Source organism: Sus scrofa, chromosome 8 (genome assembly GCF_000003025.6).
Source record: "Sus scrofa isolate TJ Tabasco breed Duroc chromosome 8, Sscrofa11.1, whole genome shotgun sequence".
NCBI classification, from domain to species: Eukaryota; Metazoa; Chordata; class Mammalia; order Artiodactyla; family Suidae; genus Sus; species Sus scrofa.
The window spans coordinates 87,865,832-87,885,237 of NC_010450.4; the positions used below are offsets into that span (position 1 = coordinate 87,865,832).

Here is a 19,406-nt window from a genome sequence, read left to right on the forward strand (position 1 = left end):
CCACATGTATTATTTTAATGCTATACCAGGTGCATGTTTTACCTAGTTAGAGGATAATGAGTTTGTGGAAGGAAAGTAATCATTAACCATTATTATACTATTATTTTATTTTCTGATGTTTTCCCAATTGTCGAAGTAATTCAAAGTCTTCTACAATGAGCTTGAAAGTATCTAAACGTATGAAGCATGGGGGTTGACTACTTATGAATCCCCCCTTTACCCAGAGGATTAACATTTCCTTCAAGTCAATTATGTTTGCATTTATTTCCTTACAGTGTTTCAGGTCATATTGTATATTTAGCAAGTTAATTTCAAGTTCTAATCCTGCTTTTATGAATTCTCAATAAACTGACTTTGTGCTCGTTTCAGCAGCACGTATAATCACATAACCTCACTTCTCCTAAATATTGAATTGTCCATATTAAGAAGCATTAATGGGGGTGGGAAACTTTAATTTTTCAACTTTTTTTTATAGTGGAAGTGTTTGTCCCTCCTTGTGTATCAACTCCAGAATTTATCCATGCTGCTATGAGGCCAGATGTCATTACAGAAACTGTAGTGGAGGTGTCAACTGAAGAGTCTGAACCAATGGATACCTCTCCTATCCCTACATCACCGGATAGTCATGAACCAATGAAAAAGAAAAAAGGTAGTGTATTTACAAATTTCTGGAAAATTGGGTGAAATTTTTTTTAGTATCTTTTTCTCTACTCAAGGAACGTAGGAAATATAAGCTGTAGATTAATGATTGATGTTATCTTAACTAGATATTCTCAAAGAATTAAAAAACTGAGATTTTAATTTTGTTTTTTAACATGTGCATACTGTTTAAAGGAGTTAGTATTTGAGCACTAAAGTGATTGCTTGAAAATGAGATTATAATAGGTGCTCAATATACAGAAGGAAGATCAGAGATTCACTGCACATTGTTCTACTTTCTGATGTTTCAGGTACTTGATTACTTTTTATCTTCCTACTCTTTTGTGGGAATTAAAATAAAAAGCCTCATATTTGTCCCCGCACCTTCTGCCTTAAAACACCAAGATTGCCAGAAGGGACTTCTATAGGGCATGTATTCACCATTGGGTAAAGAGCATTTTCACTTACTGTTTGCCTCCTGCTGAAACTTGTGCTCTCCCGATCCCAGTGGGTGAGGCATAAGACTCCAGCCCATCTCCAGCAGCCTGAGGAGATGGGCAACAAGTGGGTTCTTTTTCTATTTGAATCAAATCGGCAAAACTTGAAAGAAATGTAATTCTGTATAAATGGGTACTCATCTAATTCTGCTTCCTTCACACTTTAGAGTATGGGGGGGAATAAGGGAAAGTTCTTGTTGAAAATTATGATAATTATTTTCATTTATTATATGGCAGTGTTTCAAATTGCTGTGATGTTTATAGGTCTGTGCTCATTGCTGTAAGGGATACAATGAAGACAGAATGCCTTCTTCCCTCTTAGAGTATAGATAATATGTATTTGAGGAAGACATAAATGAGAGAAATTACAGGTTTTTTTTTTTTTTTTTCAGGGCTGCACCCAAAGCATATGGAAATTCCCAGGCTTTAGGGGTCGAATCAGAGCTGCAGCTGCCAGCCTACTCCACAGCTCACAGCAACATTGGATCCTAAACCCATGGGTGACGTCAGGTATTGAACCTGCATCCTCATGGATACTAGCCAGGTTCATAACTGGCTGAGCCACAAGTCCATGAATGAGATAATTTAGAAGGAAGAATTGCTTCCTGCTGTAAATGTTTAAAAACAAAAGGCACGCATATAAATAGCCCTGTTTATAAGACTCACAGACTTAGAGAACAAACAGTGGTTGCCAGGGAGGAGGAGTTTGAGGGAGGAATGGAGTGGGAGGTTGGGGTTAGCAGATGTAAGCTACAATAAATACATGGAGAGGATAATCAACAAGATTTTACTGTATAGCACAGAGAACTACATTCAATGTATTTATGATAAACCCTAATAGAAAAGAATATTTTTTAAATGTGTGTATATATGTATAACTGAATCACTTTGCTGTATAGCAGAAATTAACACAACATTGTAAATCAACAGTATTGCAGTATGGAGTCCCCATCGTGGCTCAGTGGTTAACGAATCCGACTAGAAACCATGAGGTTGCAGGTTTGATCCCTGGCCTCTCAGTGGGTTAAGGATCTGGCGTTGCTGTGAGCTGTGGTGTAGGTCAGCAGCTACAGCTCTGCTTAGACCCCTAGCCTGGGAACCTCCATATGCCACACATGCGGCCTAGAAAAGACAAAAACAAAAAACTGCAATGTAATAAATAAATAGCCTTGTTTAACCACTGCCCACTATAGCCTTTGGATGGTTGTATCTTATGGGGGCTATTATAAAATACTTTAGAAATTTTTAGATTTAAATAAAGAAGGAAAAGACTATGAAAGGTTATCATTTGGGGAACAAAGACCTGTAGATAAACAGGTTGATCTGCCTATGTGGTGGTATGATATAAACCAGGAAATAATTTGCCAATGTAATACTAATCTTGTATTTGGAAATAGTTGGTCTTAATGACCATTTAAAAATTCAGGATTTCCCGTCATGGCTTAGCGGGTTATGAACCCGACTAGTATCTGAGAGGATATAGGTTTAATACCTGGCCTTACTCAGGGGATTAAGGATCCGGCATTGCTATGAGCTGTGGTGTAGGTTGCAGGCACAGCTCGGATCCCCCATTGCTTGTGGCTGTGTGCAGCTGCAGTTGGACCCCTAGCTGGGAACTTTCATATGCTGTGAGTGTGGCCCTAAAAAGCAAAAAAAATTACATATAACACCATTAATTATTCATTGGTGGTTAAGTATATTGGGGACATACAAAGTTAGATAGGTTATTTTTTAATAGTATAATCTTTTTTTTTTTGGTCTTTTTAGGGCCACACCTACAGCATATGGAGGTTCCCAGGCTAGGGGTAGAATCAGAGCTGTAGCTGCCAGCCTACGCCACAGCCACAGCAACTCAGGGTCCAAGCCGCATCTGTGACCCACATCACAGCTCCAGCAACACCAGATCCTTAACCCACTGAGCGAGGCCAGAGATGGAAGCTGTTCCCTCATGGATAGTAGTAGGGTTCCTTAACCGCTGAGCCATGATAGAAAATCCAAGTCTTTTAATTTCCACAGCTTTTAATATGTACTAATGTGCATTGTGAATCTCTAGGAGAAGATAGCAGGCAGTGTTCTAAAAGTTAATTTGATTGTAGAAACCTTTTTCCTACTGATGAATAACTTATTTCTTAAGGAATATGATTTGGGAAATGCTGCTTTATGAGAAAATAAGCCTTTGGGGGCTAACCTTTCTGTTAAGGAATTTGGGCTTTTGTGCTTGAATTTAGGAGACAGTAAAGATATTTTATTACTGACTGGTTCATAGATATAAATATTAGTTAAATTGAGAAATTAAGCTGTTTTAACAAGGAGACCAGTGAACTTTGTTTTAATCATGTTTTTATGATAGAACATGATAGAAGGTAATATGAGAAAAAGAATGTGTGTGTGTTTGTGTATGTAAACTGGGTCAGTTTGGTGCACACCAAAAATTTGCAGAACATTGTAAGTCAACTATAGTTTCAATTTTTTTTTTTTTTTTTTGCCAAGGTATACTTCTTTTTTATTTTTGCCTTTTTTTTTAGGGCCGCACCTTGACATATGGGAGTTCCCAGGCTAGGGATCAAATTGGAGCTGCAGCTGCTGGCCTACACCACAGCCATATAGCAATGCTGGATCCTTAACCCACTGAGTGGGGCTAGGGATTGAACCTGCATCCTCATGGATACTAGCGGGGGTTCATAACCTGCTGAGCCATAATGGGAACTCACAAAGCATACTTCTTACTGATTAGAATGACCATAATGAAATCGTGGAATATAATATCTATGCTTTAATATAAATTAAGGCACTTTAATTTAGCTCTAGATAATCCTTGCTAATGAAGATTAGACATCAGAAATTCCAAATCTATGACAGTCGCCAAATCAGTAATACTATATTTAATCTAAAGATTTGAAATACTTTCTCTGGCGCAGCACAGTGGGTTAAGGATCTGGTGTTGCTGCAGCTGCGGCTTAGGTCGCAAATGCAGCTCGAATCTGATCCCTGGCCCAGGAACTCCATATGCCAAGGAGGCAGCCAAAAAAGAAAAAAAAAAAAAAGAAATACTTAAGTATTTGCAGTCTCTTGGGGCTTCCCCTCACCTGCCAACATTCATCCATCAGTGCTAAGGATCGAATGCAATGCATTTCAGATGTAAGCCTTCTGTACTGTAGAGAAGTACAGTTCTTGCTTTTCTGTTCATTGTGGATGCCAGTCTGAGAGAGCTTTAGGCAGAAGTGAGAAGAAACACAAGGAAGGGCACAACATTTATTAGACCTATGAGGTAATTACTTGGAAGATGTTTCTATCTTTATTATATTCCTGCACATTGAAGTGGGGAAATTTATGCTTAAATCCTGGTGAATTGATTGGCTCAGAGTAGTAGAGACTGTTTAAAATAATATTTTTTACTTTTCCTCATTTGAGCTCAAAGGGCCTCGCAGATTATCAGATCCAGTGCAATAGGTAGGTAAAGCTTTTTCTAACAGTTCCGTAGAACAGAAAACAAACGTCTATACTAGAATTTGTTTCCATTGCTACACTTTTGGAAGAGGTTAGCAAATTGAAACTCTGAGCATGTAAATAAATAATAGGTTAGTAGTACCTGACTTGCCATATACATTGAGATTACTATCAACTAACTTGCCTTATACATTGAGATTACTATCAACTAATCTAAACTTGCAGAAGTGCTTATAGTGCTTCTTTTAAAAGCAATTTTTATATAGAGATATTAATTCATAAATTAGTGTCTAGTTTCATGAACAATGTGTTAGCAAAGAGCCTGCTATCATGCTTCTGTTATTTCTCCTGTTTTCAATGTATGGTTTCAATGATTTATTTTTTAGTTGGCCGTAAACCAAAGACCCAGCAGTCGCCGATTTCCAATGGGTCTCCTGAGTTAGGTATAAAGAAGAAACCAAGAGAAGGAAAAGGTAATTTGGGGAGGGCTATTTTGGAGGTGAAATTTTGTTTTTCAGTCACTTGTAGGAAGATTATTTCTAGTATATGCACATGTGAGATGACTGTCTTTTGTGGTACTCTTAATCAGGGCTGTATCAGCACCATGTAGGGAGCCTTTTCAACTATCTATGCCTGGTCCCTACCCCACTAAGATTCTATGTTCAGGAGGTGGGCAGGCGTTTGAATTTGGGAAAGGTTCTAAGTGCAGTCTGATGCACACCTGTATTAAGAGCCATTGTTTTGGAGGATGTGTGTATGTATAATAGCACTCATCCTCACATGGAGTCACTTAGCACTAAAAAAGGTTTATAAAAGTAAAAATCTGGGAGTTCCTGCAGAGGCACAGTGGATTATGGATCCAGCATTGCCGCAGCTGAGGCATAGGTTGCAGCTGTGGCTCAGATTCTTCCCTGACCCATGACTTCCATATACTGTGGGTGCGGCCGAAAAATAAAAGGACTTTTTTTTAGGGCCACACCCAAGGCATATGGAGGTTCCCAGGCTAGGAATCAAATTGGAGCTGTGACCACTGGCCTACGTGACAGCCACAGCAATGCTAGATCCGAGCCATGTCTATGACCTACACCACAGCTCATGGCAATGCTGGATCCTTAACCCACTGAGCGAGGCCAGGGATCGAACTTGCATCCTCAAGGATACTAGTCAGATTTGTTTCTGGTAAGCCACGATGGAATTCCCAAAATAAGGTATTTCTGACAGAATTTCTTTTTTTTTTTTTTTGTCTTTTGTTTTTTCTAGGGCCACTCCCACGGCACATGGAGGTTCCCAGGCTAGGGGTCTAATCGGAGCTGTAGCCACCAGCCTGTGCCAGAGCCACAGCAACTCGGGATCTGAGCTGCGTCTGTGACCTACACCATAGCTCGTGGCAATGCCAGATCCTTAGCCCACTGAGCAGGCTAGGGATCGAACCCGCCACCTCATGGTTCTTAGTCAGATTCATTAACCACTGAGCCATGACGGGAACTCCATAATTTCTTAACTGATAGAAGCAATGCAGTGATTCAGTACAAGGTGAATTTAATTTTCCAACCAACAAATTTCAGTCTCGTCTGTAAGGATGTCAGAACAAAAGTTTATATTTGCTTTAGAATTTGTACATTCTCATTAAAAAATAAAAGCCTCTTACATTCTCTGCTCTCTTAATTTGTTGGATAAATTGATTTCAAGTTTTCACAAGGGTTTTAGATGTGTTCTAATAATCTGATAACTAAAATTTCTCGCTTCCATGAAGTTTTTAGTAGTTGGATACATTTTAGATTAATATATTCAAGTTTATTCCATCTTTAGCAGGTAGTCTGGTATATCTCATTTTAAATAATTAAAGCAAAAATGAAGTCTCTAGTTAAAAATTAAGTCTAGAAGCCTACCAAGAAATTTAGTTAGAAAAAATCGAGTTATAGTAAACTCATATTCAGGAACTATTTATTCAATTTGGGACAGACTTAGGATACTTTTGTTTTCTTGTCCATCTTTGGTTGTTTTACATTTATACTATCTTGGGTTTTATCTTTCAATTTACATTGAAAACTTTAAGGCTTACATAATAGTAGTAAATATTAGAAAGTTAAACTGTAATAGACAGTTATTCCTGTTCTTATTTTTTTTTATTTTTTGCTATTTATATCTTGCTTTTTAGGGCCACATCTGTGGTATATGGAAGTTCCCAGGCTAGAAATCTAATCAGAGCTGTAGCCTCTGGCCTACACCACAGCCACAGCAACACAGATCCGAGCAGTGTCTCTGACCCTACACTGCAGCTCATGGCAACACCTGATCCTTAAACCACTGAGCAAGGCCAGGTATTGGACCTTCGTCCTCATGGATACTAGTCAGATTCATAACCCATTGATCCACAATAGGAACTACCTATTCCTGTTTTAAAAATTATTTCCATCATCAGTGTCTCCTATATTCAAAGACCTTATGTTTAACACTGGAAAAAAATTTCGTGATAACCTAAACCAATGAAAATGAATCACCTTTCATTAAAATTTCTGTTTAGTGTTATTAAACTTGATGCAACATGTTGTAATATGAAGATTAAAGTTTTTCTGACACATCTGCATTACAAATCCAGCCAGTGTTTCCTCTTCTGTAGAATTACTATGATAATGTCAGCATAGATTTAGTGAACTACCTTATCTGATAAAGAAGACTTCTCTTTCTAAATTCTTTTTTCCTTAAAACCCGAAATAGAATTGTTCATTTTAACCTGGGGATGGGAACTAGGGTGAAGCACTTAAAGATAACCTGAGGATGTTGATGCATCTAATTAATTCAACAGATACAAAAACATTCAATCTCAACTGTGTTCCTTGTGCATATTGTGCAAAAACTTCGTGCAGAATTAATAAAAATGCCCCAGCTACACATTCTGATTTAGTTGAGAGTGATGGAGTTGAAAGATATGTGAGTGTTTGGTGGTGGTGGGGGGTTTTTTTTGTTCTAATTTTTTTGGCCACACCTTTGGCATGTGGAAGTTACTGGGCCAGGAATGGAACCTGTGCCATACCAGTAACACCAAAGTCCCTAACTGCTAGGCCACTGGGGAACTCCACATGTGGTTTAATAGTAAGAGTTTTTAGTCACAAATGCTGATATAATAGGGTTTCAGAGACAGGAATGTAACACTGTAAAGTTGAAGGTTAATCTTTTCAGGTCAAGAGAGATACACTGGGCTAAACTATGGGTTAATAGATTTATTGAATTTTCAGGGAAATTTAGGATGAAAATGAAATGGTAGAAGAAGAGCATCAGCATTTAGATTGAGTAGCAGGGGCCTGATTCGGAAGTCCCCTCCACACTCAAAGTTCTTCTCATGTAGCCTGTAATTTAGATCTAGGTCTGAGGATAGTAAAGGGTTAGTGACCAGGACCCTGAGGTGACCTGGTGGCTTGGTGGTGGCATATATATCTTAATCATCTTCTCAGGACTCTGTTCTTCCTTCAGTTTAAGAACTTCTGCACCTAGAGGTTCTTAAATGCTGCAGCTCGGGTTTGATCCCTGGCTCCATAGCTTCTGCATGCCATGGGCGTGGCCAAAATGGAAAGAAAAACAGCAGCCTGAAAAGCCTACTCTTCTCATGAACACTGCCCACTCCTCTTCCCCAACCTTCCAAAAATAAAAAGTGATGCTTTTTCTTTTGGGACTAAGTTCCCTATTTTACCTACCCAGATTCCTTCCTTTTCTTTAGTGCAAATCTTAGACATCTTCTAAGACTTAATGATGTCTTGCCAAACAACTTTATCTTCACTCCTAAAATCCTAAACATTACTTTCTGTCATTCACTTGGAATATAATTATGCATGGCCTTGTGATATAGCTTATATTGTTTCATACTTTTTTCTTGTATTCTTATTTACTAGACAACACAGTTTGACACTGTACAAATGATTGCTTGATACAGTCAAGTATTTAATGCTACTCCTAGTATATTTGTGCTTTACCAGTAGTAAATTGATTTTTTTATCCAGCATAAGTAAATATTTACTTTTAATTATGTTGATGAGTTTTTAAACAATGTCTATCATTGTTTTCAAAGGAAACACAACCTATTTGTGGGAGTTTCTTTTAGATCTACTTCAAGATAAAAATACTTGTCCCCGGTATATTAAGTGGACTCAGAGAGAAAAAGGCATATTCAAGCTTGTGGATTCAAAGGCTGTCTCTAAGCTTTGGGGAAAACATAAGAACAAGCCAGATATGAACTATGAAACTATGGGACGAGCTTTGAGGTAAGAACACAAAAGAAAGAGTTTTCAAACAAAACTTACTATCCCTTAATATTGTCTATTAACTCTTTCCAGAGAAGCTCTTAAAATCATTTATTATAACTTTTAATTAGAGGGGATTTTCTAGAGGAGATTCTTGGATTTGGAGGCAGATGGGGAAAGGGGTTTGGTCTGGATGTCTAAAATTTCAACACCAGGAATTCCTGTGGTAGCCCAGAGGGTTCAGAACCTGACTAGTATCCGTGAGGATGTGGGTTCCATTCCTGGCCTCATTCAGTGAGTTAAGAATCCAATGTGGCTGTGAGCTGTGGTGTAGGTCACAGACGAGGCTCAGATCTGGTGTTGATCTGGCTGTGGTTTAGGCCAGCAGCTGCAGCTCCAATTCGACCCCTAGCCTGGGAACCTCCATATGCTGTGGGCCCTAAAAAGAAGGAAGAAATAAATTTTCCATTTTTTGTGGAAAATGAGCACTTTTAGGAAAATTAGACCCACATAAAATAGTTACTAAATTGTGAATTTGCTCTTTATTTAGTTCCTGCAAATTTGTTATGATGGATTTATCTTTATAAGAAAATTTCTCTTGCCCTGTCAGTTTGAGGCACCCATGTAACTTTGTGATATACATGGCTTCTTCTAATTAAGGGTGTTTGTAAGTAAACATAGTTTATGAGAGATAGTATTCACATATCCCAGATTCTTCTCTATAGGCATGGCTTAGGTACTTTTACCACATAATAGGAGACTGTTTTTATAACATATGTAAATCAGAATGGACTTGTTGCCAATGTCTGTAAAATGTAGTCATCTCTCAGTATCTGAAGGAGATGGTTCCAAGAACCCCTATGGATAGCAAAATATGAAGTGGGTAGTTTATCTGTAACCCCCATACACTTTTTTTTTTGGCTTTGGCATGCAGCAGCTTGATGTGGGATCTCAGTTCCCAGACCAGGGTTAGAACCCAGGCCATAGTGGTGAAAATAGTGGGTCCTAACCACTAGACTACCAGGGAATTTCCTCCTATATACTTTATCTCTAGATTGCATATAATACCTAATACAGTGTAAGTACTGTGTAAATAGTTGCCATCACATGATAAATTCATGCTTTGCTATTTGGAACTCTCGTGGAATTTTTTTCCCCTGAATATTTTTGATCCACAGTTGGTTAAATTCATAGATAAGGAGTCCACGGATATGGAGGGCAACTGTGCAGTAATAAATTCTGTATTTAGGTTAAATTACTTTAAGAAAAAGAAAGCTCTTACCTACCTTATAGATCTCAAGGTTATAGACAGGACTTATGGCACCGGGTTCCAATTTCATTTCTACTTCATATTCTTAGCCTTTTGAACAATCTAGGCAGTATGAATTCCTCCTTATCTCTTATTGGTATAAATGAATGTCTTTTTTGCTAGCAACTATTCTGTGTGGAGGTGTTTTGGGAGGAAAATATACTTGATTTATTTATTACTTTTCCCCTTTCAGATATTATTACCAAAGGGGTATTCTTGCAAAGGTTGAAGGACAGAGGCTTGTATACCAGTTCAAGGATATGCCCAAAAACATTGTGGTCATAGATGATGACAAAAGTGAAACCTGTAATGAAGATTTAGCATCAGCTACTGATGAAAAATCATTAGAACGAGTGTCACTATCTGCAGAAAGTCTCTTGAAAGCAGCAACTTCTGTTCGTGGTGGAAAAAACTCATCTCCTCTTAACTGCTCCAGGGCAGAGAAGGGTGTAGCTAGAGTTGTGAACATCACTTCCCCTGGTCATGATTCTTCATGCAGGTCTCCTACCACTACCACCTCTGTACCAGCAACGGCAGCTCCAAGGTAAGTGAGGGAGACCATTAGTTGTGTTTGAAAACCCTTTAATGATAGGTTCCTTTTTAAATATTCTAAGGAGTTCCCACTGTGGCTCAGTGGAAATGAATCTGGCTAGCATCCATGAGGATACAGGTTCGATTCCTGGCCTTGCTCCCGGCGTTGCCATGAACTGTGGTGTAGGTTGCAGACATGACTCGGATCCTGTGTTGCTGTGACTGTGGTGTAGGCCGGCAGCTGCAGCCCCAATTTTGACCCCTAGCCTAGGAACCTCCATATGCCGCAGGTGTGGCCCTAAAAAGATGGAAAAAAAAAACAAAACCACACATACACATATATATTTACATTCTAAGAACCCTCTTGTCAGGACTTTGAAATCTGTTAATTGTATTACAGTAGATGTCTCAAACATGAATTGATTTTTATGGTTTAATAGATGAAATTTAATATAGGCTTTAGTTTAAATTTTATTTCATAGTATTTCAAACTTCAGGGATTTTCAGTACATCTGTAAAATTGGGGAGTGCTAGTTTTGTACATTTTGGATTTGCATTTATCTTTTTGCTAACGAGATCTGTTTTATAATTTAGCATTAAATATAATCAGCTTTATTTTTTAAATCTACTAGGACAGTTCGTGTGGCAATGCAGGTACCTGTTGTAATGACATCATTGGGTCAGAAAATTTCAACTGTGGCAGTTCAGTCAGTTAATGCAGGTGCACCGTTAATAACCAGCACCAGTCCAACAACAGCAACCTCTCCAAAGGTGGTTATTCAGACAATCCCTACTGTGATGCCTGCCTCTACTGAAAATGGAGACAAAATCACCATGCAGCCTGCCAAAATTATCACCATCCCAGCTACACAACTTGCACAGTGTCAACTGCAGACGAAGTCGAATCTGACTGGGTCAGGAAGCATTAACATTGTCGGAACCCCACTGGCTGTGAGAGCACTTACCCCTGTTTCAATAGCCCACGGTACACCTGTAATGAGACTATCAGTGCCTACTCAGCAGGCATCTGGCCAGACTCCTCCCCGAGTTATCAGTGCCGTCATAAAAGGGCCAGAGGTTAAATCAGAAGCAGTGGCAAAAAAGCAGGAACATGATGTGAAAACTTTGCAGCTGGTACAAGAAGAAAAACCAACAGATGGAAATAAGACAGTGACCCACGTAGTGGTTGTCAGTGCGCCTTCAGCTATTGCCCTTCCTGTAACTATGAAAACAGAAGGACTGGTAACGTGTGAGAAATAAAGCAGCAGCTTGCCCATGGACTTTTGAATGTTAGTGATAGTACTAACTATTGGCAAGGATGTCATCAAGAGAAGTCAAAAGACTTTAAAACATTTTTAATGCATATAAGAAAACAATCAAACTTACTGGAAATAAATTACCTATCCCATGTTTCAGTGGGAGATGAACTACATATTGAGATGCTGACAGAAAACTGCCTCTTACAGTAGGAAACAACTGAACCCGTCAATAAGAAAAAGGATTGAAAGGGACCAAGCAACTCACTACAATATCAAGTTACACTAAGACTTGGAACACTAACATTCTGTAAGAGGCTATATGGTTTTCAGTGGGGCGGGGTTGGGATGGGTGATCTCATTGTTACATATAGCAATTTTTGATGCATTTTATATGCATACCAGCAATTATTACTGTGTTCACACAGAACTCACTTAACTGGTGCTATGTGAAGACTGCTAATATAGGTATTTTAGAATGTGAATTGAAGAATGGATCCAAAAGCTTCAAAAGAGGATAGCAAAAAAGATCTAGTGTGATTTTTTTTTTAATATCATATAGCTTAAGCTGATTTAAAACAAAGGCCTTAGACTAACTTTCGGTTTTCTTTATTGAAATAAGCTAACAGCTTGTTTGTGTAAAGCTTTTTTATTAAAAGAAAAATTTTAAAAATCTTGTACCTAGCACAGTATTGTTATAGAATTTACATGTAACATTTTATATGGTAGTTTAAGTCTGTCAGTTTCTTAATTGTGGACAAATTAACAGTTGGCTCTGGCCTTTTGCTGTAACATGCCTGTGTCATTCACTTAGCCCTGGCAGGCATAGCAGTTTCAGTTCTACTGTCACTTGGAAGTTAAGGCTCAGCATGAATTTTTGTCAGGTAGCTCTAATACCTGGAGTTTTCTTTCTTCCTTCCTTCCTTTTTTTTTTTTTTTTTTTTTTTTTTTTTTTAGTTGAAGTTTAAGAGGGAAAGTACCAGTGTTCAGATTTGAACTATAATAGTTTGTATATTCAACATTTGAAGTATATTCTATTTTGTTGTACTCTTGTTTCAAAGTGTATTCAAGTAGGTTTTCTGAAATATAGAAATGAAATTTATCTTGTGTTTTGGTCTCTGGTGATATTTATAACAATATTCCAAGGTTAGTACGGACACATTGCTTTAGTTAAGGAGTAATAGAAGTCCTTTTTCTCCTTGCCACCCACTGGCATGAAGAAATTCTTCTGTTTTGCTCCATTACATTTATATTTGGCAGATAATCTGCATGTCTCCATTTCCTTACTAATTACTGTCTACCTACCCTAATGAATTTACTGTTTTAATGTTAGCCACACTTAATTTATATTTCAAATCAGACCATTTGTTTCTCAAGCAGACCTTTTGAGGGTGAGGAAGAACAAATAATACCTGCTAACCCTTTTACAAATTAGAAAGTGGAGGGACCAGAGGGATTAAACGGGTTTCCTAGTTTCACACCAAACTACGTCCTCTGACTCCACATTTTAATGCTCTTTCTACTGCAAAGAGAAGTTGTCTATTTTCACTTCTTCTAGAAATTTAAATAAACTGTTACTGCATATTGGGTGGCTGTTAATTGTGCATTTGGTCAGAGACTACTTAGGTCTATAACAGCTCCCTTTGTAATCTATCTTTTCTGTAAACACACTTGATGATACTTTTAAATAAAAGCTCAAAGGAAAACTCACTTATTATCCCATTTGGGGGTTAATCTCAAATTCTACCTCCTTTAGAACACTTCCTAAATATTTCAGCTTTCCAAAAATGTATCATATGCCTTGGCTCTTAACTGTATGGCCTTTTTTACATGGCAGTCTCATTTGTTGTCATGTCTTTCATAATATTCTTCTAGGCCAATGCCATGACTTATACCCCTCCCCAATGCTGAGCATTTTAAACACTCAGACATTTATTGATTTTGGTTATTTGCTAAGAATCTAAGTCACATGGAAGATAGCTAATGAAATGTATTTTAAATGAGCAATTATTTCTGCCTATGCTACATTACTAATTGGTTCTAATTAGGTTAAGTTCCACCTGTCTACCCAAACATTTTTCTGTCTCTTTCAAAGTAAGTTCACCTAAGGTCTAGATTTAGAAACACACATTGGTGGTATATACTGATCAGAGTGTTTCTTCTAATTGAAATTCTCAGTGGTATGGCTTTTAATCTCAACCCTTCCAAACTGTTGTTATAATTTATATTTGCTTTTTGTGTCCAGTGTATCAAAGAACCACATAACAATGACATGATGGCACTACATCTTCCGGTCTCACCAGGCTTTTGAACATTGATCAGCAGTTGGCCCATTCATTCCCTGGGTGATCTTCCAGCAACAGTTCCAGCCTTCACCCCCCTGCTTACCAGATGGCCAGGATACCTCTTTATAGAGAACACCAAGGTCATGAGCTATAAATTCCATTTCTGGACCCCTTGCTATAAGAGCATCTACTTATGCCAGTGTCCATCCTGCAGTTAACCACCCATCATTCTATCTTTTCCTTCAGTAGCCTGCAGTCAGTTCTGGCTTAGAAACAGTTGTCATTGAGGTTTCCAGTAACCCAGTAATCAAAGAGAAACTTCATTTTTTCATGTGATCAGCCTGCTCCATAAAACTCCCCTTTGGTTTCCCATGACACCCCTCTTCTGGTTTACTTCCTGCCTGACCAGCTCTTCTTAGTGTACTTTGTTTTCCTTCAGCTTTCCCAAGGCAGTACTTACCATGGGCTCCCTCCCTCATAGAGTAGTTGTATATATGATCTTGCTTCAACATAATTGTTAGATAATCTATGCATACTGTTTGTATTACCAAATCTCTTGTTCTAGCTGGACTCAAAAGTCTTAGTTGGATTTATTTAATTACTTACTGGCTATTTCCTCCTGAATGTCCAGTCGAACTTATTGTAGTGGGTCTGGAACTGAACCTCCAATGTCTTTTTTTTGGCCTTTTTAGAGCTGCACCCATGGCACATGGAATTTCCCAGTCTAGGAGTCAAATCGGAGCTGCAGATGCCGGCCTACACCACAGTCACAGCGATGCCAGATCCGAGCTGCATCTGCGACCTGTGCCACAGCTCATGGCAATGCCAGATCCTTAACCCACTGAGCAAGGCCAAGGATCAGACCCACATCCTCATGGATGCTAGTTGGATTTGTTACTGCTGAGCCACAATGGGAGCTCCCCAGTGTCTACTGAGGTATTCCTATATTTGAGGTGACATTTATCTACTTCACTTTTTTTAAACACTGCATCTCAGCAATAATGCTGTGGGTTCAGAACTTATATATTACAACTTCCCAAGTGAGAACTTAGAAACAAAACATGATTGTACTCCCTAATACTCCATATCAAAAACAAAACTGGGAGTTCCCGTCATGGTGCAGTGGAAATGAATTCGACTAGAAACCATGAGGTTGTGGGTTTGATCCCCGGCCTCGCTCAGTGGGTTAAGGATCCAGCATTGCCATGAGCTGTGGTGTAGGCTGGCAGCTATAGCTCTGATTAGACCCGTAGCCTGGGAACCTCCATATGCCACAGGTGTGGCCCTAAAAAGACAAAAAAAAAAAAAAAAAAGAACCTGAACTATAAATAGCAGGATATTGTTTACTCCCTTCCCACTGTATATGTAACTTGGAGAAAACTTCATCTATTTTAGAAAACTTTAATGTGAGACTGTCACAAAAGGTGGACACTAAATTGTTTTAGAATCGCCTTGGAAGATTTTAAAATCCTGCTGTCCAGGTCACAATACGAGTTAAATTACAATGTGTGAGGGTGGAAGCCAGACATTGGTATTTAAAAAAAAGTATCTCTGTGATTTCATTGTGCAGCTAGGTTTGGGCACCATTGCCATCCAGATATAATAAGGAAAGTTTTACATTTAGAGAGCTGTCCTGGAGTTCCTGTTGTGGCTTAGCAGGTTAGGAACCCAACTAGTATCCATGAGACTGTGGGTTCGATTTCTGGCCTTGCTCAGTGGGTTAAAGAATCCAGCATTGCTGCAAGCTACATGGATGAGCGCAGATCTGATATTGCTGTGACTGTTGTGTAGGCCAGCAACTACAGCTCCAATTCGACCCCCTGGTCTGGGAACTCCCATATGCTGCAGGTCCAGCCCTAAAAAACAAAAGCAAAAAGAAGAAAAACCATAACCCACCATACAACGATGGATGCTTACTTTCTCACAAACTAAACTAGGAAAGGTTGCAGTTTTTGCTGGGCGTTCTCTTCAAGTTTACCAATCTAAGTGAGATGTCAGGTGGATCCCGTATCCAGTCTTCCATCATCTCTCCTAATGGTGTTTCCTCCAGAACACACAGGACTCTGTAATCACATTTCAACATTCTTATATATAAGTGATGTACATTGAGAAGCCTAAACCAGTTCAATGTGGCAATTTAATACTCTCATTACCAAAAGAATTTCAGATAGTTTACGTATTGTGAGAGTAAATGAAAGTCAACAAAAGCAAGCAGGGGAGAGACAATGAAATAAGGCAAAAAGGCAGGATGGCAAAAAAAAAAAAAAATAGATTACATGCTATAGAATGTTAGAGTAATTGAAATTTAGCTATAAGGTTTGTTCTTGAATGCTTTGGCGGCCAGAGCAAAAAAGAATTCATCAGTACTGAGATCTGTATCATCCAAGTTTCCCAACTGCCTCCAAACAACAGTTAAGGACCCAAGCTGATGCTTGGGTTTGATCCCTGGTCTGGGAACTTCCAAAGGCTATGGGCATGACCAAAAAACCCCACAAAAGCAAACGAAAAATACTTAGTGCTGCCCTTCCAAATGGAAGGATTATTCTCCTTGGAATAATCTTTGTTCCTTTTTACAGACATACCTGTGGCATATGGAAGTTCCCAGTTAGGGGTCCAATTGGAGCTGCAGCTGCTGGCTTACTCGACAGCCACAGCAACGCCAGATCCTTAACCCAGGGAACTCCCTGTGCCATATTTTTATACATTAAGAAAAGCTCATCAGAGCTCTTTTATGCAAGCACATTTTTGGATGCTTTTCCTTTTTTAAAATTGAAACCGATTATGAGCATGTGCTTTTATTTTATCTCTTTTTAGAATTTAAATCTTGGAAATCTTTCCTCAAGTCTAAGACACATTATCTAATTATATGCAACATTCTCTTCATTATAAAATCTTGCATGTTTTTAAAAAATGGTACAAATTAGAACGTTTGCATCAATTTCTCTCTTTAGTTTGTAACACTACTGAGTAGCTATTCTTACCACTTCCTTTTTAAAAACAAAAACAAAAAAAAAAAAAAGCCATTGGAATTCCCAGGTGGCATAGCAGGTTAAGGATCTGGTGTGTCACTGCAGTGGCTTTGGTTGCCGCTGTGATGAGGGTTCAATCCCTGGCCTAGAACTTCCACATGCCATGGGTGCAGTCAAAACACACAAGCCACCAAAGTATACAAACTGTATCAGCTATTCTGATTTGGCAGTACTACTTTACTGTTTCAGAATTGGTCCACTCTATCAGCTTCTGGTCTATAATGTAAGTGTACTACAAAAGTATTTGAACATTTTTCCATTAAGAAATCTCTTCCTTCCCCACCATATTCCTTTTCTCCCTATTTGTATTCACTCAAGGCTAAGGATGTATGGTTGTGGGGAAGTGAGTAGTCTGGAGTCAGGACAGACCTGAGGGGGAATGCTGACTCCACTACTGATAGCTGAGACTTCGGTCAAATTATTTGACCTTTTAAGCTCTTTTTATTTATTTATTTATTTATTTATTTATTTATTTTGTCTTTTTGCCATTTCTTGGGCTGCTCCCGCAGCATACGGAGGTTCCCAGGCTAGGGGTCTAATCGGAGCTGTAGCTGCCAGCCTACACCAGAGCCACAGCAACGCGGGATCCGAGCATGTCTGTGACCTACACCACAGCTCACGGAAACACCGGATCATTAAGCCACTGAGCAAGGGCAGGGATCAACCCGCAACCTCATGGTTCCTAGTCGGATTCGTTAACCACTGCGCCACGACGGGAACTCCCTTAAGCTCTTTTTAAAATTAAGGGTAGTTTTAAGGTCTCATGTGAAGCGTTAGAGACAAACTCAAACGTTAGGAAGCAGGCATATACCATTATGGTTTATTTAAATAAATGAGGCTGTCTTCCCCATCACTGTGTAGAATGGAATCTACTGAAATACAGAGTGGAGGAAGTAAAAAACCATGACCACTCTGTCTTCAGGAACCTGCACAATGTATCTTCTAAGGCTCTAATTATAACCACAATCAAAATATTGTGGGGTATAAAAGAGAAAGCTGGACAAAGGGAATTAGAGAAACTCAGTAATGGAATATAATTAAAAATTTAGGGAAGTTCCCTTGTGGCACAGAGGGTTAAAGATCCAGTGTTGCTGCTGCAGCTGTGGTGCAGGCCACCATCTGCAGCATGGGTTCAATCCCTGGCCTAGGAATGTCTGCATGCCACAAGTGCGGCCAAAAATAACTTAGAATACAGATTTATTATTAAACATACATACCTTCAGGTTACGATGATGGCCTATTTACAAAGAAAGACTAAGGAGAAATAAAAATAAAGTGCAACCGAACAAAATTTATATACCACTATAAAACTGCTTACATAAAACACACATAATTACATTTTAAATGAAGACAAACAAAACCCAAAAGCTTCCTGAAATAAGTGTCTAGCCTGTACTCTACTTCTGAAGAATGACTCGTAAGAATTCCATTGTGGATTTTCCTCCATCTCCTTAAAAGGCACATTTCAAATCACTGATATTTCAATCTCCTTATATTTCCAGAAGCCTTTCTGGGAGTTCTCTGTCATGACACAGCTGAAGCGAATCTGACTAGGAACCATGAGGTTGTGGGTTCCATCCCTGGCCTTGCTCAGTGGGTTAAGGATCCAGCATTGCTGTGAGATGTGGTGTAGGTCATAGACGCGGCCCGGATCCTGCGTTGCTGTGGCTCTGGCGTAGGCTGGCAGCAACAGCTCTGTTTAGACCCCTAGCCTGGGAACCTCCATATGCTGTAGATGCAGCCCTAAAAGGACGGGAAATAAATAAATAAATAAAGACAGAAGCGTTTTTGCCCAGTGGCATTCCCACCCCAGCCCCAACCCATAAGGCAACCCATAGGACAGTGTTTGAAATTCAACCACTATTTTGGCTTTCATTCTCATTTAGATTTGCTTGCCTGATAATTTCTCTTCAGATTGGTGTGCTTTGTTGTAGTAAACAATATTTAATGCTTGTACAAATAAGTATTCTAGTAAGTATTCTGCTTCTTAACATATGAATCAGTCATTCGAACCCAACAGCAACTGGTACAGATGTTCTTCCTGCTTGCCATTCCTTCTTGGCAGCCCCAAGATTCTGTGTATGTGATATACTGAACACCTCATTTGTTTCAAAAGTGGTTCCAATGCAGAATATCTAGATGAACTATTTTTGGGACTCCTTGTGACTGAGCAGACAT

The 19,406-nt window shown here is 38.9% G+C and overlaps 1 protein-coding gene across 23 annotated transcripts in view; it reads left to right on the forward strand.

Annotated features, from left to right (window-relative positions):
- The window catches only part of ELF2 (E74 like ETS transcription factor 2), a 104,254-nt gene extending 91,238 nt beyond the window's left edge, over positions 1-13,016 (forward strand). For 13 of the 23 annotated variants that reach the window (XM_021101575.1, XM_021101574.1, XM_021101561.1 and 10 more), the window contains 6 exons: positions 476-649; positions 4,548-4,586; positions 4,970-5,056; positions 8,647-8,839; positions 10,321-10,671; positions 11,291-13,016. In XM_021101575.1, coding sequence (XP_020957234.1) covers positions 476-649; positions 4,548-4,586; positions 4,970-5,056; positions 8,647-8,839; positions 10,321-10,671; positions 11,291-11,918 — 1,472 coding nt within the window. In that variant the 3' untranslated portion in view covers positions 11,919-13,016. The remainder of the gene's footprint in view (positions 1-475; positions 650-4,547; positions 4,587-4,969; positions 5,057-8,646; positions 8,840-10,320; positions 10,672-11,290) is intronic. The other 10 variants (XM_021101582.1, XM_021101568.1, XM_021101583.1 and 7 more) reach the window with 3 other exon arrangements.